We start from the raw sequence: 23,539 nt of genomic DNA on the forward strand, positions 1-23,539 counted from the left end.
AACATATTTGATATTATTATATTATTTCAAATATTTCGTATTAATTATACAATGTGATGGCAAGAAGTAAAAAGGCAAGAAGTAAAAAGAGATTTTTACTAGCGTGATTTTTTTACATAATTTTTATTCAATTATTCGTACTTATTATCGTAGTACATTTCGCGCTTTGCTTTTGGCATCTCTGGCACTTGTTCAATACTATATTACTTGCACAGTTCTTTTAAACGTAATTAATAATTATTCGCGTGGGGTACTTTTGTATTCCAACATTATGTCTTAATTTTTATTATTCCTTTTAATGATTCATATTTAAATAAAAAGGTTGATAGAATATTCTATATATGTTCCTTAAAGATACATGCACATTTCTTTAATACCGTAAAATAATTTGTGTTAATTACAGCTTTTGCTAAAAGTACTACATATCTCGTTAATCATTATTTAATTTTTCAATTAATAAATTAATTTAAGACACTATTGTTACTGCAAATTATCTGTGTTTCAGAAATTTTTTAAACTTACGTATAATGCCGATCATGGCTCGATAAAATAACATACGAATTATTAAAAATAAAAAACATAAAATAAGTTTCCGAAACTTAATTAAAATACAAAATTGTAGAAATTGGTAGAAAGCAGATACGACTTGTTTAAAATAAAAAATATAAAATAGTTTCCGAAAATTTATATAAAATATTAAATAAGAAATAAGTCAGAAGTGTAGTTATTTCAAATAATGAATATTGCTCGTATAAATAATTCTTTGAATTTTTTATTTAAATTTCGTCGCTTTTACAAGTATATAAAAATTTTTTAATGGTTCTTAAATATATCTTGACATCTTTAGAAAGTATTTGTAAAGTTGTATATTTACAACAAATTATATATAAATTGTTATAACTAAATATAGTTAATAAAATGGGAAGTATGTACTTTTTCATACAAAAATGTAAAACTCTGAAACAAAAATATCAAGTTTAAGATATTGAAATATACTTTTCCTTTAAATTTTTTGTTTCGGAGTTTTACATTTTTGTATGAAAAAGTACATATGTCCCATTTTGTTAATTATATTTAGTTGTAATAATTTATATATAATTTGTTATAAATGTACAACTTTACAAGTACTTTCTAAAAATGTCAAGGTATACGCAAAAATCATTAAAAAATTTTTATATACTTGTAAAAGCGACGAAAATTAAAGTATACCATTTAAATAAAAAGTTAAAAGAATTATTTATACGAGTAGTATTCATTATTTAAAATAACTACACTTCTGACTTATTTCTTATTTAATATTTTATATAAATTTCCGAAATCTATTTTATATTTTTTATTTTAAACAAATTGTATTTGTTTTTTTACTAATTTCTACGATTTTGTATTTTAATTACGTTTGAAACTTATTTTATGTTTTTTATTTTATATAATTCGTATGTTATTTTATCGAGCTGTGATCGTCATCATACGTAAGTTTAAAGAATTTCTGAAACACAGTAATGGTAGGATCTTAAATTAATTTATTAACAAAAAAATTAAATAATGATTAACAAGATATTTAGTACTTTTAGCCGAAACGTATTTAGCGCAAATTGTTTCACGGTATTAAGAAAAGTTGCATGTATCTTTATATAAAGAACATGTATATAGTAATTATAAAGACTTTGATGGATACTAGTAATTATGTCTGGTAAAAACGGGCTGAAAATTGACATAAAAAAACATAACTTCGTAATTTTATAAAATATTATAAGATAAAATTAAATTAACTTGTTTGAATTTTCAATTTCGTTTATTAAAATTCAAAACAACTTTTATTTACATGTGTAGGAGATGCGAAATGGATTATCGGCACGCTTTTGTCCTGAGGATTTAGTACAGAGACGAACCACATCTAGTTTCGACTATTTTATCGTTGGATAGTGTATATATAAAGGCCCGTCTACAATACACGGAGTAAGAAGTAAGAGTAAGAAATTGACCAATCACAGTCGAGTATTCTTCTCACATTCGACTGTGATTGGTCAATTTCTTTCTCTTCTTACTCCGTGTATTGTAGACCGGCCTTTATATTCACGTAGTTCTCAAATTGAAAATGGATGTACTGGCGGTAGTGTATGGGCGATTTCAACCGTAACAGGAAAAAAACCGGCATGGCCTCTCTCAGGTTTCTCTCTGGTATAAGAGAAGAGTCGCCAAAAATTTCCTTTAAGCTAGAAACCCAATAGACACAGGCAATAGACACAGGCAACAGGGAATAACGAGCCGTCCAATCAGAGCTTTGGGGTATAAGTTCGATATTATATCCCAGAGCTCTGATTGGACGGCTCGTTATTCCCTGTTGCCTATGCATATTGCCTAAGTGCAGCCAGTTCGGTGAACTCATGCACTGAGTTCTGTTGCAACAAAAAACACTGTCGCTGACGCCATTTTGGGTACATAAAACGCTTTAATATACACTTTTTGAACTAGTGCAACCAGTACAGGAACAGAAAACAAACTTAATATCAGTTTGAGAGGTAGGGTGAGACAGAGTTCCAGATTCGTTCATTTCGTAGCTGTACTGAACAATTTCCAAATTGTCGAACATTTTTTAAGTATCTTAATCACAAATTTTGTTGTCCGACCTTCCGTTTAAATGCCACATGACAAGAAGATCATACGGCGTAGCCGATCTCGCGATCGCGAGCGGGAACGCGATCGGGAGCGACGCGACCGTCGGCGCACTAGAAGTCGATCCAAGGACCGCAAAAAGGACAGGAAGCGGTCCAGATCGAGAGAACGATCACGGGAACGGGATAGATCGCGCGAGCGTGACAGGTCGCGAGAAAGGGAACGTGAGCGCTCGAGGGAGCGTCGAGACGTAAAGGACAGATCGAAGGATGAGAAAAAGCGCAAAGGTAGTCCCACCTTTACTGAAGATGACTTAAAGAAAGATCTGAAGTCCGATGCTAAGAAAGAGGAAGATGAAACGGAGGAGAAGACCAGGTTGGCTCCAAAAAAGGAACCATTGAGTTTGGAGGAGCTCCTGGCCAAGAAGAAAGCAGAAGAGGAAGCTCGAGCTAAGCCCAAGTTTCTCTCCAAGGAAGAACGAGCCGCCCTGGCACTAGAGAAACGTCAACAAGAGGTTGAAGCTATCAGGAGGCAGCAGGAGGAAGAGCGCAAGCTGCTATCCCACAGTGATAATATTAGCAAGGAGAGGGAATGGGATGACAGAGACAGGTATTTATAAGTTTTTACTTGCAAATATTATATTGTTCAAAAATTAATTGTATGATCCTGTAATATGTTTAATATATTTGTCTTCATAAACTGATAAAGTTGATAATAGTTGATAATATCTTTTTAAAATCTGTAGTTGGTAATACAATAATAATATGTTTTGTACCTTTTTACATAAAGATTTGAAATCAATTATAGATTAAAGTTAGATTTTTTTTTTTTAGTTTATTGTATCCAGTTTCTAGTTCTAAACAGATAAAAAAATATTACTTGTATATTACTGCAAGTGTTAATAGATAAGATAGAATAGTATTGGTTCTTAAAAACTGTTTGCTACAATATTTAAAATATTAGTGATCTAGTTAAATTTGAGAGAAGGGAATATTAGTATTTCAGACTGATATTGTGTCGACGCACAATCACATTTCTGAGATAAAAATTTATTTAAAATACATGTATATTATATATATGTATATATATATTTAGGTATCACTCTAAAATAAAATCTAACTTCTACTTTAATAGGTGCTTTTCGTATTTAGCTGATTTATGCCCAATTTCTTCACTTCCAGATAAGTTGCGGATAACCTTATCCAGGAGATGTCTCCATTGTATTCTGGGAGATATCTCTTGGATAAAGTTATCTAGAGGTAAAGAAATTGGGCATTATTCATATAAAGAGTCCTATTTTTAACCTTAATTATTGTTAAAACAATATATTTTTTATTATAGTAGAAGGAGAGAAAGCCAACGCTCGCGTGATGAGGACATTAAAGACAAGGATAAAGAAAAGGAAGTAGAGGCGATTAAAGAACGGTATTTAGGTCTGGTGAAAAAGAAGCGGCGAGTTAGAAGACTAAATGATAGAAAATTTGTTTTCGACTGGGATACTTCAGAAGATACTTCTGTGGATTATAACAGTATTTACAAAGAGAGACATCAAGTGCAATTTTTTGGTAGAGGCAACCTTGCAGGCATCGATATTAAAGCACAGAAGCGGGATCAGAGCAAGTTTTACGGCGAATTATTAGAGAAGAGACGCACAGAGGCTGAGAAGGAACAAGAAAAGTGAGTATTGCCGCTGACTATATAACCAGTATTTCCTTTCAATTGTAGATTTCCAACATGTAGAATTTCATTATATAAGTAGATTTGCAGTACAGATAATATTCTATGATATAGGATTTTACTTTCCTCAGACTAATTATATTCGAAAAATAAATAAGCAAAAACGTTTCAGACAAAAATTGTATACTAGGAAAATGTCTTAAAATTGTCTAGAAAGAAATAAATAATTATAAATAGGAGATTCTTTTAAATGTTCTGAAAGACATTACAGTAGAATTATAAAAAATTAAAGTAATTTATGAAATATTTTATATTTTGACTTAATATGATAATATAAAATATTTATAAGCTATTAATCTTTTTGATAACTACCTTGTTAACCCTTTCTCTTATTGGAGCAGTGGAATATATGTCTATATCCTACCTTTTTTCCTCAATCTTTTTAATGTTTTTTTAACCATTAATTAATATGCACATAATTATATAATTTATACTTCTAAAAACTTAAACTATCATTTTCTGGTAATACTTTATTTAATTAAGCAGTATATTTTTAGTTATAAATAAATGAAAATAAAAAGAACGTGATTTTCCTCGAATTAATTGGACTGAACATTATTAAAATAAAGTTAGGAGACTGGAAATTTAAACAAATATTAAGTAAATTTTAATTTACAATATATAATTTATTGAGAATCTTTTTGTATGCTTGTTTTTTACTTTAAAAATCTTGAATATGTAAAAATATTGAAAGTAAGTTTCTTTTTACAAGGGAAGGAACTCAAATATCTCCCTCCGATAATTTTTATGAGCTTACATCATTTTAAATTTGTTAACTTTAGGGCGTACTGATAACAAATTAGACACTTCTTTACAGAGACCTCAAGTTTGTGCCATTCAATGTGTCACTATATAATAATAATCTTTATACTAACTATCTTGAACGTATTCTTCTATTTCACAAGTAGTAGTTTTCATAAGTAGTAGTTTTCATAACAAGTCACAAATCAAGTAATTTAATAATCTTTATTCATTCCCAACTTCTATGTGATGATCTGACTTCAAACCTCCTTTTTATATATCTTTAAATAAATATTGATAAGAAATTAGTTAGTCCCAATAAAAATTCTTTATACTAAATAGATATTAATAGAATTTCTTGGTTAAATTAAAATAAAATTGTCTTTTATAATTAATTTTATGTTATATTGTTGTCATTACTACTTATGAGAATTATTTGCTATAAATTATGTATTTTTGCTCAATTTTAAGAATGAGATTGAAGAAAGTGAAACGAAAAGAGGAGAAACAAAAGTGGGATGATCGACACTGGTCCGAAAAGGCTTTGAATGAGATGACCGAACGTGACTGGCGTATCTTCAGGGAAGACTACAATATCACAATAAAGGGTGGTCGCATTCCTGATCCCATCCGCTCCTGGAAAGAATCTGGCTTCCCAAAGGAGATCCTAGACATAATTGATAAAGTTGGTTACAAGGACCTCACGCCCATTCAACGACAGGCTATTCCTATTGGTCTGCAAAATCGTGATATCATCGGCGTCGCTGAAACTGGTTCGGGAAAAACTTTAGCCTTTTTGATTCCTTTGCTACTATGGATTACTAGTTTGCCGAAAATTGAGAGACTTGAAGAAGCGGACCAAGGACCCTATAGCATTATTTTGGCGCCTACCCGGTATCAATTATTTTTCTAATTATTTTGTTTTCATTATGTTTTCATTTGTTTAAAATTGCAAGTATTAGTTAATATTGTTGTTCAATTAATCGTCTAAATTTTATAAAGAACATTTTGATTCACATATATAAATATTTACATGGTATTGTGTTTACATTACAGTGAGTTAGCACAACAAATAGAAGAAGAAACCAACAAATTTGGTCAGCCGTTGGGCATTCGAACTGTTGTGGTGGTCGGTGGTTTATCAAGGGAGGAGCAAGGTTTCAGACTGCGAATGGGTTGTGAGGTAGTCTCTACTATTTATCATTATTATTGATTTCAACCATTTCCGTTCCAGAAAATTATGAAATTGATTAGAACTGAAAGTCTATAACTAAAATATTCAATTAAAAATTTTTTCTTTTAGATTGTTATTGCTACACCTGGCCGATTGATAGACGTTTTAGAAAATCGATATCTCGTACTGAATCAGTGCACTTATATCGTATTGGACGAAGCCGATAGAATGATAGACATGGGTTTTGAGCCAGGTACTTTAAAGATTTATAACAAGCTCTGTTCAATAATTTCAAAAAAATTGAAATTTGCTTATTTGATTTATTAACATTCGTATTTCTTTCAAAAGACACTTTTTTTCCATTATTTGTATAATTCATAAAATTGTACTTTACGAATATTATGTTATTGGACAGATTTTACGTTATTTACTATTTTTTTATAAGAAGAGTCTTGTTATACAATATATTATACACGCGCGCATGCATCAAATATAAAATGTTTTAAAAAATGAATTCTTTTAGATGTTCAGAAAATTCTGGAATATATGCCTGTCACAAATTTGAAACCGGATAATGAGGACGCAGAAAATGAGGAAAAACTTTTGGCCAACTACAATACGAAGAAGAAATACAGACAAGTACTAGAAATTTTTTAATTTGTTATATTTGTTTAGTAGTTTTTATTCATTAGATCAGGGCTTCCCAAACTTGTGTGAAGTTTTTATGACAAATATCCATAACTTGTTTAACTCTAATAAATATGAAAAGAGAGAGAGAAGAATAAATTATTTATTACTCTTTTTATTTAGTAATCTTTATTGAATATAATTTTGTAAATTTATTTCTCAAATACATAATGAAATATGTATTTGAAATGGAAGTGACTCGCGATTAGGTAAATTCAATATTTTGCGTCTCGTATTTCTAAGATGATCACCTTTCGTTTAAGATAATCTTACCATCTTGTTATTTGTATTCTATGTTTACTAGGAATCAAAGGGCGATTGAGATTTATATGATTAATTTATTATTGATAATTAATGATTACTTTTTGTTTTTAGACAGTGATGTTCACCGCCACAATGCCACCGGCTGTGGAACGACTTGCTAGGACTTACCTGAGGAGGCCGGCTGTAGTGTATATTGGCAGCGTCGGTAAACCAACAGAACGCACTGAACAAATAGTTCATATAATGGGTGAAGCTGACAAGCGAAAGAAACTTATGGAGATACTTAGCAGAGGTGTCGAGCCGCCTGTCATCATATTTGTCAATCAAAAGAAGGGTGCGGACGTTTTAGCGAGAGGCTTGGAAAAATTAGGAGTACGTAACTTAAATTTGAAAATGATAAATACAATTATTTGTGAATTCACTGAATAGCGTAGCTCAGTGATTTTTTAATATGATTGGTCTTTACCTTTAATTGGTTCTTAACTAAAGATCTAAATGTAAAAATCCATACAAAATATCACTGAGTGCTCGCCGAGTTGTTTTGTATGCTGAACATTGTCATTGTGGCGAATCTTATTCCAATTTTGTAGCATTTAATTTGTCGAACATGAAATTTTTCATGACGAGATTATTCGGGATTGCAAAAATGTAGAAACTGTAAAATAAGATCTAAAGATCTAATAGGTTTTTTGTTTTGTTCTACTCTAGTACAATGCTTGTACTCTACACGGTGGTAAAGGCCAAGAACAGCGAGAGTATGCTCTGGCATCTCTAAAAAGCGGAAGCAAGGATATCCTGGTGGCCACTGACGTTGCAGGACGAGGTATCGATATTAAGGATGTGTCGATGGTAATTAATTATGATATGGCTAAAACCATTGAGGGTAAGTTACATAATTCATCTTTATCATTCCTTCGTATAATTATTAAGGCCCGATTTGTTCACGGTCCCAACGTTGATGCGCACACGGAAAACTTACGTGCTTTATATTGAATTAATTGAATAAGCCATATATACGGCCAAAATATTCTTCTTTTTCTAAAAAAAAGCCCCTTGACTTTCCGATCCCTCTCAAGAGAGTCATAGTGCAAAATTATTAACTGATCAGTCAAAACCTCTCGGGGATCAGAGGCTTGCTTCACTCTTTCTCTTCTCAGAAAATATGTTAAATTTAGTTAAATTTATCTGGAGTCAACTGATTATTCTCACACCATGAAGCCAGTGACTCTGAAGGCTGAAATGTCATTTAGCCCTTATACGAATTGTATTTATTTGCATTCTAATTTATTTATTATTTTTTACAGATTACACGCATAGAATTGGTCGAACTGGTCGCGCAGGCAAAGCTGGCCTTGCCATTTCCTTTTGCACGAAAGATGATAGCCATTTGTTTTATGATCTTAAACAAACGATACTCGCTAGCCCAATATCTACCTGCCCGCCGGAGCTGCTTAATCATCCAGATGCTCAACATAAACCGGGGACGGTAGTCACGAAGAAGCGACGAGAAGAGAAGATCTTTGCTTAATCCCTCTTCATGGTAGGTACTTTGTGATTCACAAGTTCAACATCTTTGATTAGAAAAGGAGGAGAGAGAGAGGGGGGAAAGGGTGAGAGAGGGGAGGGGGAGGAGGGAGGGAGAGGGAGGAAGAGAGAGAGATTCTTTGTTTGAGCCTGAAGAGACGAGAATTTAAGGATTTTACTATCCCTCATAAATTAGTAATAAATTGGATTCCCAAAAACAAAACAACAAAAGTGATTTATCAATGATGTAAATAGCTATTTACAGTATGTATACAATAAAGTTATTTGAATTATAACATGACTAGTGTATAACAGTTTCTATAATTATGGAGGTGGCGGTGATGGAGTTGTATAGTTACTATTGACTTTGCATTCCTCCTCCCAATTATCTGGTATTATTGGCTTCATGATCTCCATGAACTTGTCAAGAGGACATACAATGTTGCATCCAGGTATTTTCATCGGATACGGATCGTGAGCTGTCGTATTTCTTAGAAATATCTGCAGCAGGGACATTTTCATTATTCAAGAGAATGCTAAGAATTATTAACCAAATCAATGAAATTCAAGATGCTATCAGAAAAAAAAGTCACAAATATTAAAATTTTCAAAGAATTTATACATTTTCTATTACCATTGTATGAATCTGTTTAAAAAAACTATCAATCTGAAAAATAACCAAGACTTAATACTTTCAAATTCTTTTCATTTTGAATAATTCTAAAGTATTTAGAAATTCTAACTGAATTGCTTTTTAGAAAATTAATACTTACCTGAACGTTCCATTCACCTTCGTTCTCATGCAGCTCTATCATCGTCATGATGTTATAGTAGGGCATTTGATTATACCAAATGTGCATGGTGTCCAAGAGAGTGACGATAGTGCTATCATGACCTATATACATAAACATTTTTCTTTCTTTGGGCTGTAGAGTACCTCTCCTTTTCGCTAACATATCGTTGGTGAATTTCTTCACCATAGGGCCACCCTTTAGTCTGCGGAAGTCATCGCGATATGTATTAAGTTGTAGCTCAAATAAGGTCAAAGGTATTAATTTATCAGGGTAATAATTCTTTATCCATTCTGGCAAAGTCAAATTCATGTGTTCCTGTAACATTTTGGATAATTAAAATTTGATTTTTTTTTTATTTAAAAGCTGAATTACACATATGCAACTTTAGTCGTTTCAATGAATAGTTCTGGCATATCAGTTATTTAAAAAAGATTAGATAGTCTACCTCAGCTGATAACGTAGCATAAAGTGAACTAACATCGTCAACAGTTGTAATCGGCATGCCTGCGAAATTCGAGAGCTCTGCAAACAATTGCTTTTTATCCTCATGCAATTTCTGGACTTCTGGCAAGTCGTTTGCTGAAGAGCGCAGTTGTGTATATCTTGGACACATATTCCATATTAACATTAGCTGAAAGATTTATGGGTTATTTACCGCAAAAGTAAGTTTCAACTATATTGAATTATGTATGACACACAATCGGTTTGTCTGACCAAATATTTACAGAAGTGCTTTACCGTGTCGTCTTGACGTTCCTGATAGGACAGTGTAACTGGTTGCCAAGGTAGATCAGATTTGAACATTTGTTTCTTGCTAGGTTTCCACAAAGCAGCGGACTCCAGCTCGCCCGACATTTTCGTACGATCTACATCGGTAGTCTGCAGATAAAATATATCGGGATGATACATCGAGCCTAGAAAGCAATTATAACGCCTTCGCAGAAACAATCCTTGATCGTACTGGTTCCTTCTTCCTTCCTAGTTTAATTAATTACAGTTAAGTTTGATTCATAAAATAAATTTGTTTAAAAAGCAAGAGGTATAATATTTACATATGTTAGCTGACCCCAACCATAGGGCTCCATACTGTCATTGATATAAGGGTCATTTGGGTAGGTATCCACAGGTGCCCTGTCTCCATGTCTTATTACCTAAAAATAGGAAGACATATATCATGCAACATTAATTTTATTCTTGAAAGCAAATCGATAGTAATGATCGATCTAGTCATTTTCACAAAGGATACTCAATAACTTTTGACTTTGAAGAATCTTTAGCTGCTTGATTATTAAATATGTTACACGCGATGAACGACAAAGATAATATAATGAAAACAGAAGGTAATTTTAGTATCCCGCAGCTCAAAAATCAATAAAATTGAGCTACGAATTAATCTATGCCTAATAAATCGTATATTGAATAATAATTCAAATTAATACTAATATGGGCTGTTAGGCTTCGCTAGCTATTATTCTATGCTAATTAATCTTCTCTTTATTTTAACATTTATAAATCATAACTTAATATTCGATACGTTTTTGCATGAAAAACAAAAGATAATCTGGGAGGTACGTTTCCGAGTTGCATATGAAACGCAACATGATGGTGGATTATTATATTACTATACAATAATATATGTATATAACATAATATTGTATATTGTATATAATATTACTATTATATTCCCATACAGCACAGAATTTGCAGCAATATCGCTGTAAAATCTCTGCAATATTGCTGCAACATATAATGTTGCTATAGAGTGTTGCTGCAACTTTTATGCAACTTTGTGCTGTAGATAAAAATAAACAATCCATACAAGGCCAATACAAGTCACAGGCTGATGAAGGTGCCAACGATTAAAATTCAGTATCAATTAATCAACTGTGTGGAATCCTCTTTATTCTGCAGAATAAAGTGACTCGTATTAGCCTTGTATGGATTGTTTATTTTTATTTTAAGAATTCGAGTCTGTAAAAATTAATTTTGTGCCGTATGGGTTGCTATATTGTAATTATATTATTATTTATAATATATTATTTTTAATTGTTAGTTAAAAGTATTTAACATATGACATCAAACGGAAACGTTTGCCGCGCGGCAAAATGCGATGCGGTAACCAATGGGCGCATTCAAGTTGACAAAGCGGCTAGTATGCTCGCCGAGTAAATGAACATAATTGGTTCTTACTTTATAGATCCAACCAATCATATTCAATCACTCGGTAAGAATGCCTAGCCGCTTTGCCATCTTGAACTCGCCCATTGAATATGTTAGGAGCTGTAAGCTTATTGGCTATCGTGTCACATTTTAACACGCGGTAAGCGTTTCCGTGTTGCTTGTTGGCTCTTTACGATGACTTTCTGTTGTCGTTCATCTGTATCTTGAACACCACAAAAGTATTTGTCATAATGTAAAATACTAAATCTACCCTATAAGTGCATAATATTATTTGATATTAAATAATATTTTAGACATATTCTTAAAATATTAAATGTAACATTTTAAGAATATTGTACTAAAATTATATAATATTAAATAATATTCTCGAAATATTAATGGAAGATTATATGTCCACTCCTGATAATATTGCATGGTTATTAAAAGTAACATTATTTAATGGTACTGTGTGTAATATCGTATAAACAGTAAAAAGTATTATAACAAAATTTACTTTAATTTGTAAAACTGTTACAATTGTTTAGTATAAGTATACGTTTAAAGAGAAAGAAGAAGAAAGAAGAAGACTGAAAATAATTTTTAGTCTTTAACTTTAGTCCTTCTGACTTTGCTCTAGTGCTGCCCTAACATGATGACTGACTACTTCCACGTTTCGCGTGGAAATCGTGCACCCCCAAGCAGGGGGGAGGTGAGGTGAGGTGAGAGTCGCTTCGCATCGACAGTCGTAAAATATATTTTTAAGTAGAAAATTTTTGTTCTATATAGTAAAAAGAATATCTATATAGTGAAAAGACTTATTTTTCAAATTTTCCTTCTTAATAACTTTTTAACGAAGAACGAGCGACAACTAAAACCTATTAGAGGTCACTCATATACAACATATGTCAAGGTCATTGGGAGATGCTCCCCTAATCTGAATTTTTACCAAAAATAAAGTGTACGTAGATGTTTTTCCGCAAAATATATGAGAAATCGAATTAAATCATTTTCAGCCACTAGAACGTTGATTAGTTGGTTAGTGAACTGAAAACGGGAGTAAACCGCTGGCCTATTTATGACATGTTGCCGTGTCATATTGCTGTAAACATGCTGTTAGCTGCGGATAATATGCTGATGATAACAATTAGTTGCCTCCAAATTGCTGTCTTTAGAATTAAAATTCTATTGAGTTCAACGTGATGGACAATATTGTTTCACTTTATCTTGAGTTTATCGAAATTGCTGCAATGATTTTGGGGAACATATCAGCAAACTCGCTGCATTTAGCTGTCTGGGTTACGTCGTTTAACGTACTAAATTGTGTTAAAACGTATTTAGTCGTGCTAAATAACATGATTTATAACAGTAAGAAATGTATAAGGAAAACTTCAGCTAAAATAACATTTTTTAATGGTACAGGCGCGATACGGAGAAACACATAAGACCGTCATGCCAGGCAGCATCATTTCTCCCCTGCGTGTCACCGTCATCGAGTGAGAACTGAAACGTGATGAATCGTGCTACAAATTTGCGCGATGCGGTGCGGCGACGTTACTGCGCATTGGCTTAAACGTTTTATTTTTTAATTCGAAAACTACAGCGAATATCTCAAAAAGGTATAAGATTTTTTGTTTCCTTTGACCGCTTCCACGTCCCCAATGCGGCTCGTACCCCATTTCTGGAACACCCTTACATATTTTATGATTATTTTATATTATAGATATTTATTTTAATACAATTACATTTCACAGTAATATATTTTTTATATAATATAAAGTTAAAAAAATATGTTTTGTGTTAACTTTTAGAATATTCATTTATAAAAACCCAACTATATAATTTGCAAGATATATTTATTTATATACAAACAATTTTTTGTAGTTTACTAAGATTTCGCAGGAGGGGAGGAACAAAAATCGGATATTTTAAACATTTTCCTTGTTTGCTATAAATATCAAAAAAATTTGACGATCAAATTTTGTAATCCCTTTCTCGTTCAAAGCAAATCTTTACCCTCCGTGTTCAGAACAAAATTTGAGTACTCAAAGTTGCACAGTACGGAAAAGAGCTATCATATGGCGTAAAAATCGTATGATAAAGAGAACAAACAGTTGCTCATTTAAAAAATTATCCATTTTGCTTAAGTACTTTTTCAAGCAACTATGTGTTTTCTTTATACAAATTGATTCATCTCGTTATTCTGTTCATACAAATATTAAGGTACGATTATAAAAAAATTAATAATTTAAGAATTATTTAGTATTTTATACCAATATGTACCAGAATAAAATATAAAATATTTCGTAAACTATTGATTTTTTTATATCTCTACTTTAATATTTTTATGTACAGAATAATTAAAGGAAATATAATGTATTAGAGGAATATTATGTATTATAATAATATAATGCATATTATGTAAAACATTATATAGTTCCATTAAAAAAAACAAAGTTAACCTTGAAATGACTTTGAAATTTTTGGAGCACCTCATAAATAAAAATGATTACCACCATACGATAGTCGTTTTATTAATACCGTGCAATTTGATTCACTTTCCTCTGAATCTTATAGATTCGAAGATATTTGAGGTGGTAATAGTTATTGAGATACCTTGTATAATTAATACCGTCGTAGCACTCTCATGATTATTAATATGAAATTGAATCTTTTTAACATTAATTTTTGAAAATATAAACTTTTAAGAGTTAAAGAAGTTTAAAAATTATTATATACTATATATTGACAAAAAGTTTGTGTATCTATTATATACATGTACACATCATATATACCACTGTGACTAGTCGCAAAGTGTTCTTCTTAGTTTCGTGATGCTGCATGCATTGTGTGTCCGTTTCCGTGTTCGTAATCTTGGAGAACAAAGGTATTGCTAAAATATACAAAATAACATTTCCATTATATGTATACAGGGTGTTTCTAAATTGCCGCATAAGGAGTATAAAACATGTTACATTATGCTAAAATAAACAACTTTTTCCTTTAACAAAATTGCATCTGACAAGTAGTTTTTGTAACAGAAAGTAGATTAAAGTCAGACAAATACAAAGTTTCATGTAACGTACATACTTGTTAGATGTAATTTGCCTCAATATAACTATCTCAATATAACTCAATATAACTATAACGTAATACATGTGTTATATTACAATTATATTGTTGTGAAGGAAATTACAATTAACAGGTACGTTTATGGGATAATTGATAAGTTAAAAGTTAAATAAAAAGTTAAAAAATATGAATAATTTTTAACTTACCCACACAACACGAGTGACTGTCAACTTATAGTCGATTTTTTCCAGTCGGCGTACAGTCGACTACTTCCAATTGACTTAAAATCGACTTTTAATAATTAACTATAAGTCGACAGCAGTCGATTATTTGCTATTAGTTAATTTTTGAAAGTCGACTTTAAGTCAACTGGGAACAGTCGACTGATAGTTGACTATGTTTTTAGTCGACTGTAAATCGACTTAAAGACGATAAAATCTCTGTTCTTTTTACAGAAAAGTTCTTGCACTTCTTGTTTTTTTCTTTTTTTCTGCATAATAAAAAATACATAAAAGATTGCAACACTTTTTTCGATCGAGAGATTAGTTCTTTATACTTATGGATCCATGGCATGTATAAGAATCAATTGTTCTGTGAGTAGGCTGCATTCCGAAATCCGAAACCCATTGAAAAGAAAGTGAATAACTTTTTTTCAATTTTTTTCAAAAAGGAAGTTACAACCTTTTAGTCCCTGCATAATACATTAAAAGGGAGGGTTCTAATAGCGCACACCACTAATTGACCAATTTAAAATAAAATATTTTCATTGGTAAAACAGCGAAAAATTACTAGGCATCGGCCGATGTGAGTGGATGTGTACTATCGTATTGTGCGCTAACCTTCCCCATTTAAACGACCCGTTATTTCATATAGGAGGATTCGCGCAGATATATAGTTGTCGGCGATCGTCAAGGAACGGGGAACAAAGGTACACGAGCAATAAAAATGCTTTTTGCTATAATATATTCACTGTACGAGGAGTCGATTAGTTGAATAAGATACGAATTTTCTAAATTGTCCAGCAAACGTGTGATTACAGCTCAGGTTATCGTGTTAGGTTACCACCCCACAGGTCTTAGGTTTAAATCCCGCCGACGTGTTTTTAAAAATATACAGGGTCCCGCGAGACTTCTCCGCCCACAGGAAGGTAGATGGGATTGAAATAAATATAAAAGTCCTTTACCGTTTAGCGATATCCGTATAATAATAATCGAGATATTAATGTTTGCAATTGTACTAATGAGAGTACGCCGATAGAAGCTCCGGCCGCTCGAGGTATAGCCATGGTGGAAGGGATAACATGGTGTGTACCAGTTTGCAACCTTCTTTCTCTGAATCTCCGACCTCTCTATCTATGAATGTCGATGAAAGCCTAAGGGCTGCCAACTGTTAAGTGCTAATACAGTCCTCGGATTGACTTATGACATCTTAAGATTGTACTTAAGACAGTCTTAAGTCAATTCGAGGACTATTAGCATCTTAAGACATTATTTAAGACAGCTTTAAAATAAAAAAAACGGACTATAAATATCGCCCTATGTTTAGTGTTTCACAGGCAGCCCTTAGGCTTTTATCGACATTCATAGACAGAGAGGTCGGAGATTCCGAGAAAGAAGGTTGCAAACTGTACGCACCATGTTATCCTTCCACCATGGGTATAGCCCGTCCCAGTTTGTCAAACGATGGAAGCGCTGGCAGGAGAGGCAAGAGGGGAAAAATTCTGAAATTATATAGAAATTTGGAAAATTATATAAAGAATTCTAAAAAAGTTTGGTCAGGGCAGGGAGAAGTATTTTATAAATTTGGAAGCATAACAAAATTCTAATTTAAACGCGTTAAATAAATGTGTAGAGAAAATACGAAAATCGATTTTTCATATTTCCTAAAAAATAAGATAACCGGATCTTACATGTCCTTAGTACTCAATATGACCTATTCGTTATTTGTGAGTAAGTAAAACAATGAATTTAACAAACAGCACTAATAAGTCATGTAGATCATCTAGACTGTCCTGATTCGATGCATCAGTTTATTGCTCAATTTGTTGATTCTATTATTATCAGTAAAGCAAAATGCAGAACGTAATGGTTGCAGTGTAATATTTCGTAAGTAATTGCTTTCTGTAACTGCTAAGAGAGATGATTAACTATTAATTTCCGTAGTTTATATTATTAGCTTTGTATTTATATTTTATAATTTAACACTGTATTTAGTTTATTTTTGTCAATGTTTTTTTATAACTAAAGAGAAGAAACTCTTTCTAAGATTGAATTAATATGACAACTTAGGCATATTGAATATATACATCGATTATAACGTTTTTTTGCTATATTTATTATTCGAGGTCATGAATTTTAATTCACCTGATAACGTCGTGGAAATAAATAGATAAGTAATTATAAGTAGATATAAGTCAACGGTTTGGAAAATATGTAATTCTTTGTGTAGTGTATTTATATATATATATATATATATATATATATAATATTACTGTATTTTTAATATTAAAAGCACAGTTGTTAAATATTATTAATATTCAAAATAACTAATTACTATCTTCTAGTATTAAATTTCTAAATTCTTTAGGAAAGCAGATGGTCTACAAATAAATCTGCAATCTGATAAAAAAACATAGATATTCAATTCCTGCATCGTAGAAACATATCTGAAAGATCGTAAATAACACTGGAAAGGACTATCATGTAACTTATTTTATTAAATTACGTTTATAATAACGAATATTAAATTATGTTTAACTCTTTTTACGTATTTTGTAGTATATGTCATTGCCAAAGTTTTACAGTATTTTAGTTTAAAAAAAGTTCTGCATAACATATGGTGAATTTGAATAGAAGGAGACGGGAAGAGAGATACAGAAAAAAGAATTGACTTACCTAACGTCAGCGTAAATAGCGCAAAAAAAGGAAGAGCTGAAGAGATCATGTCGAATTAATCACAAACCAAAAAAGAACTAAATAGTTTACAATTAAATCTGCAAAAGAGTACGTGCGGACGCGTGCAATCGTACTGAGAGATTCGTGACACGTGTGCATAGATAAAGTCAGGCATTCCCTCTTTTGTAAAGCGACTTTAGAACTCATAATTCGTTAACAATTATTGTCACATGTTGTATTGTTAAACCACTTGCTGACTCAACGAATTGCATAACTAAAATACTGTGAAACTTTGGCAATGACATATACTAGAAGGTACGTAAAAAGAGTTAAACGTAATTTAATATTCATAAAATAAGTTACATAATAGTCCTTTCAATGTTATTTGCGATCTTTCAGATATGTTTCTACGATGCAGGAATTAAATATCCATGTTTTTTATCAGATTGCAGATTTATTTGTAGACCATCTGCTTTCCTAAAGAACTTAGAAATTTAATACTAGAAGATAGTAATTAATTATTTTGAATATTAATAATATTGAACATATTCAATGAAAAACTGTAAAGTTATGTAAGCTATCGGCTTGCGGTTAAATATTATATTGTTGTAAACACTTCTTACCGCGCCGACTCCCATAGCCGGCTTCTTTTTTTACTTTTTTCAATTATAGCGTCAGTTTAAATTATAGAGTCGTTTTTATTGTTGCATTATAATTGAAATTGCGTTTATCTTCTTTTTCTTCTATATATTTTTCAATTGCTTTAGATTGTTGTTATATATTGCGTAAGAAGAGTTATGTAATAATATACGTATGCAAATTATATACGAGTATCACGCCAGAGTATCTAATAGAAGTAAGAATTATTCAGAGTTGCAAAGAGGTAATGACATCTTTGAAAAAATCTTTGATTCTTTAGATTTCTAGATCATAATAGATATTTAATAATTTGTAATTCTACGTCTCTTGAAAATATTATAATCTGCGTATGTTAAAGCTTCTCTCGTAGATTAAATATTATTAAATTGATTTATAAATATATTACAATTCACACATAATTTCGTATTATACAACAACATTTATAATATTTTTTACAATATTTACAGCTGTTTTGAAAAATTGATATTAAATTTTAAAATGATATTGAAATGATATTAAAGTTTTAACAATATTAAATTTTGAATCTCATCCAAAAACTTTTAAATTCGATACTGTTATTCTTAATTAATTCCTCAATTATTTGACTCTTTATGTAATTGTCAATTTCATAATATTTAGACGATCACATATAAAACAGTCACTGTGTATTTTCTTTCTAATCACTGAAATAAAACAAGAGCATGAACACGTACGTAATACGTGAGCACGACTTTTAAATAAATTCTTGCAACATGAGGAAAATGTTATCTTTATAAGTTTTGCTTTCTTAGATTCATCGCGCAAAACACATGCTAGAAAAAATCATGAAAAAATCACGAAATCTTCAGAATATTCACTTCTTGAAAAATAATTAACTAATACATTAATTAATTTGATAAAACATTACACAAATTACGGCACATATTTTTAACCATAAATCTATAACTATAAAATATATGACGTATAAAAATATGTGTTATATATATATATATATTTTTTTTTATGTGTACTATATTATATTAGGTAATTATTTACAATAAGGCATTACCCGTATTTTAATAATTTTCTCTTGCAATCATGATAAAAATTTTTGTTTGCGTCTCTAATGTAATAATCAACCGGGGGAGGTCCCGGAGGAGTCCCCATCCTAAATGTGTAGCCTCCCTATTTTTTTTTAATTATTTCCAGGTAAAAATGAAGATGAGGGGAGTCTCCCGCAATGATCTTGATTTTGACATATGTTGTCATTGTTGTCAAGATCATGGCTCTGAGTGACCTTGAAGAAGTTTTAACCGTTTGTTTGCGTGTTGGTAGTTACTCGTTAAAGACATTTAAAAAATTAGTTTTAAAAAATGTATAGGTATATAGTCATAGTTTTAACGAAATTAATAATTTTTTTAAAAGCACAAACTCTGTTTTAAAAAATTCTCTTTTTAAAGCAGAGAATTTGTTTTTAAAGCGATCCCCTAAAGTGAAGAGCCCGAACTCCGTCAAAGTCACCAGAGGTCGCTGTTTTTCAAACACATCGACATATCTTTGGGTGCGTTCCGATATTTACTGCCAGTGCTGAACCCATACAGTATACGAACGTGCGCTATAAATTTTCAACACTAGCAGTGAATATCGGAACGCACCATTTATATACTACTGCACCAATGTCTCATGCAACCTATGATACACACAGTCGCACGTATATGTCAATTTTCGTATAACAAATTCGTTTCGATAAAGCGTCTGAGTCTAATTCTAAGAACTCGACGTTATTTGTTCGTGCAAACTACGTGTCTGTGGATTACTATATATCGTAAGTATAGGTTGCAAAACTTTCGTATCAAGCAAATGTTGTCACAACTTGACAGATTGAGACGCCATGTTATATTAAGAAGTGGTGAAAACTATATCAATTTCGAAATTTTTGATCGTTTTCGGCGTAAACTCCACTTCACAGACACATATTAATACATATAGTATTTTAATCTTGGAAAAGGATTTTCGAATCTGTGAAAGAGGAAAAAAATAATTATACAAAAATTAACGATTTATTCAGTAATACAGACGATTTTAAGATCCCCTTAAGGTAGCAAATTTGTGATTTATAGTAACGACTTTTCTTTCAAAGCAAGATCCACCTCACTTCCTCTCTACCTAGGGGCGTTCTTTCCCCTAAGCAGGTGAAGAAAGGGTTTAATATGCACCAGTGCGCATTAGTCCATTTAATCGAATAAAACACCAACTGTCTAGTATTTAGTTCATTTTTTCGGAATTTTTTTAAATTTGAATTTTTTCTTAATCCTACTTTAATAATGCGCAGAAGACTTCGAAACATAGCGCATTAATTTTTTTATATGAAATATATTATATACGTGACTTTAATGGAGCACAAACATTTTAGATCGACCATTTTTAATTTGCTATTATCGATTTTTCTATTTAATAAATGGATTCATAGTCAGCGTATTAGCTCTTAAAGAGCAAATTCGGATTAGTTTTAATAAAAAAATTCAGTAACTACGTATAAAACTAGATATCAATAGCGCCATTTTAGATTCCCTATTTTCATAATTTTTAATAACAGATTCATGATGAGCGACCTTTAAAACCCTTAAATATCAATTATTGAGAAACTTCTACAATACATCCGATTCACGATAAGTTCTAACATGGTATACAAAAATTCGATTTACAAAAGAAAAATACGGTATAACATAAAAAATTTTAAATAAGAATAAAAAGACTCCAAGAATAATAAACAATAAATAATACTATTAAGGGCGATAGGAGTCAGTTTGATTCCAAAAGGCATCAACTTACGGACTATAGTTTTATTTAATTGTTTTCTTTCTTGGTTTTTTCATAATACGGTTTTAAATATAAAATCGGAGTACAGGGTAAACCGACACACCTGTCGGTAAAACAAATCATGAACTACTTAATCTTTGTTATGTTGCTTTATAGTGTTAAATAATTCTATCGGAGTTGAAGGCAATGGTACATATATGAGAAAGCCCTTGAAAAATTATTGCGTCACATATTTGCATCTTGCAGAACAGCATAAAGTAAATACGCATATAATTCAATAAAAATGTTTTATATCGAAGTGAAAAAATTCTGGAAAATCTTATATACTGTGACGACAATTTTATCGTCACGCCTATAGTACAAGGCGAAGATGCGTTGAATTTCGAAGAAAGTTACGTATATCGTTTCCCGACACATGAGCCGTTTAGGCACAACATTGTTATTACATATAATATTGCCTGTACATACATTTCGGCAAAATAATAGAAGCATTTAAATGCCTCCTACATTCTTATGACAGTTCGCGGTTAAATTCCTTCCTCGCAATGTATCGCAAATCAAAACGAACTGCATGTTATCAAATTATATAACTATAAATCGTATGTTGTAATTATTATCTTTTGCGGTTTAAACGAATTTATTTAAGATATAGCATAAAAGTAATGATAAATAGTAACGACCTGCGGAAACAATATTTATTAAAAAAATTCTCGAACAGAGCACGGAATGTGCGAACGTTCTCGTGAGCAGGAAAGCTGCTGTGATGATTCGACTGTAAGACTTCGAAGAGATAACATACGTGTACATACAAGACTATTAAAAAGGAAAATTGATTATAATCGCGAGTCTCAATCTTTCCATATCGCCACTACGGACATAATTCCTTCGCGAAGATCTTACGAGCTCCGGACACGTCCCAAATTATCAAAATACATTCACTTGTAGGTATTTTATTCAGATAATTTCTGTAAAAGAAAAAAAATAGGAATATGTGGCAAAAATAAAACATTACTGCCCACTGTGTCAGTTTTGGAGTCTATTTTGTCAGACGCTCATTTTTGCTTATCTTACGAAAAAATTAATTATTGCAAAATTACAAACTGTATTATAAAAATTGCTTATATTATCTGATAGAAGACATTTTTTAGTTTGTATTTATGTATTTAAAGTTTTATTTTTATCTTTTGTTTAAGAAATATTGTCTAAAAACAAAGTGATATGTCGGTATCGGCAACAATATTCCCTATTTTTTTCAAATAGTGTTATTTATGTATATTAAATTACATTTATTTCTTTATGCGCTTTGACATATATCTGGAGACACGACGTGCTGTGTCTCGGCGCTAAGAAAAGAGCAGTGACACCGTAGCGTGAAAAACCATTACCAAAATTTCGTAGCTTCTATTTAAAAAAGTTCTATACAGGATGAAGTGAATTTGAATAAAAGGCAGGATTAGCAAAAATAAAAAATGGCTGAAATATACTTTAAACTGTTTAAAATATACTTAATCGATTTTCCAACATGTTTTATGTTTTAAACATATTTTTTATATAATACTGTTTAAAGCACGTATAAAGCATTAAAAACATGTATTTAAAAAACACAATGTTCTTTATCTTTCGCCAACTCTGACGAAAGAAGGAAATAAGAGGATAGAGAAAGCCAAAACTTTTACATTTACCTAATGTCAATGTGAGTAGTGTGAAAAGAGGAAGAGCTGTTGCCGAGAGGATCATGCCGAATTAATCGCGAACCAGAGGGCCGTGTGTCCACAAATAAACCTGCAAGAGGAACCGCGAAACACATACGAACGTGTACAACCATGTACTGAGAAAGATAGGTCCGTGACACGTGCGCGTAGATAAAGTCAGGCATCCCCTCTCTATGGTAAAACCGATTCGCCTGTAGAGCTTGTAAATTTGTTGATTATATCGCACATTACATCGTTAAACCAATCTTATCAATCAATCACGAGTCGCGTAATGAAACTTTATACAATACAGTTTCTTTGTTTCTTCTTGTATGAATTTTCTGATTATGTTATTAATTTTGTATCGTTATTATACTGAGAGAAAAATCTTTAATATTTGTGATAGTAATTATATGGTAAAATAATCGTCAATAGAAGCTCTATTGTCATGATTATTACTGCTATAATGTCAATAATAAAAACTATATATATATATATAGTTCTTTCAAATATGAAAAAATTATACTTTAAATTATAATAATTTTAAATATTAGTATAGTAAAATATCAAGATGTAAATAATAAATAAAATAAACATTTTTATTCAATAAATGCAATCGCAATTATAATGAATATATCTATTTTCCTAAATTTATTTACTATTTATGTGGTAATAATAATTAAAAAATATGTTAACAAAAAAGCTAAAGAATTCCTAGCATCGTGTGTGCAGCTATTATTAATAGCACAATTA

General features: G+C 31.2%; 2 protein-coding genes across 8 annotated transcripts; one reads left to right on the forward strand and one right to left on the reverse strand.

The window, feature by feature from the left end:
• The first annotated feature begins 2,638 nt into the window (after positions 1–2,638).
• LOC108767799 (probable ATP-dependent RNA helicase DDX23) lies at positions 2,639–13,377 on the forward strand. 3 transcript variants are annotated; one of them, XM_018517854.1, is made up of 10 exons: positions 2,639–3,222; positions 3,955–4,290; positions 5,563–5,985; positions 6,148–6,274; positions 6,395–6,518; positions 6,789–6,904; positions 7,328–7,588; positions 7,925–8,099; positions 8,521–8,756; positions 13,114–13,377. In XM_018517854.1, the coding sequence occupies exons 1-9, from the start codon at positions 2,639–2,641 to the stop codon at positions 8,742–8,744; spliced, it is 2,370 nt and encodes a 789-aa protein (XP_018373356.1). In that variant the 3' UTR covers positions 8,745–8,756; positions 13,114–13,377. The 3 variants fall into 3 exon arrangements, with proteins under 3 accessions (XP_018373356.1, XP_018373354.1, XP_018373357.1); XM_018517852.1 differs by lacking the exon at positions 13,114–13,377 and having other exon boundaries at positions 8,521–8,829; XM_018517855.1 differs by lacking the exon at positions 13,114–13,377 and having other exon boundaries at positions 3,958–4,290; positions 8,521–8,744.
• LOC108767800 (prostatic acid phosphatase) lies at positions 8,992–23,009 on the reverse strand. 5 transcript variants are annotated; one of them, XM_018517856.1, is made up of 7 exons: positions 22,778–22,832; positions 14,487–14,584; positions 10,587–10,685; positions 10,273–10,512; positions 9,980–10,165; positions 9,514–9,849; positions 8,992–9,241 (listed from the first exon to the last, which is right to left on the reverse strand). In XM_018517856.1, exons 1-7 carry the CDS (start codon positions 22,830–22,832, stop codon positions 9,065–9,067), a joined length of 1,191 nt encoding a protein of 396 aa, XP_018373358.1. In that variant the 3' UTR covers positions 8,992–9,064. The 5 variants fall into 5 exon arrangements, with proteins under 5 accessions (XP_018373358.1, XP_018373359.1, XP_018373360.1 ...); XM_018517857.1 differs by lacking the exon at positions 22,778–22,832 and adding an exon at positions 17,658–17,796 and having other exon boundaries at positions 9,065–9,241; XM_018517858.1 differs by lacking the exon at positions 22,778–22,832 and adding an exon at positions 14,970–15,054 and having other exon boundaries at positions 9,065–9,241.
• Positions 23,010–23,539: the final 530 nt, after the last annotated feature.

Source organism: Trachymyrmex cornetzi, unplaced genomic scaffold (assembly GCF_001594075.2).
Source record: "Trachymyrmex cornetzi isolate Tcor2-1 unplaced genomic scaffold, Tcor1.1 scaffold726, whole genome shotgun sequence".
Classification (NCBI taxonomy): domain Eukaryota; kingdom Metazoa; phylum Arthropoda; class Insecta; order Hymenoptera; family Formicidae; genus Trachymyrmex; species Trachymyrmex cornetzi.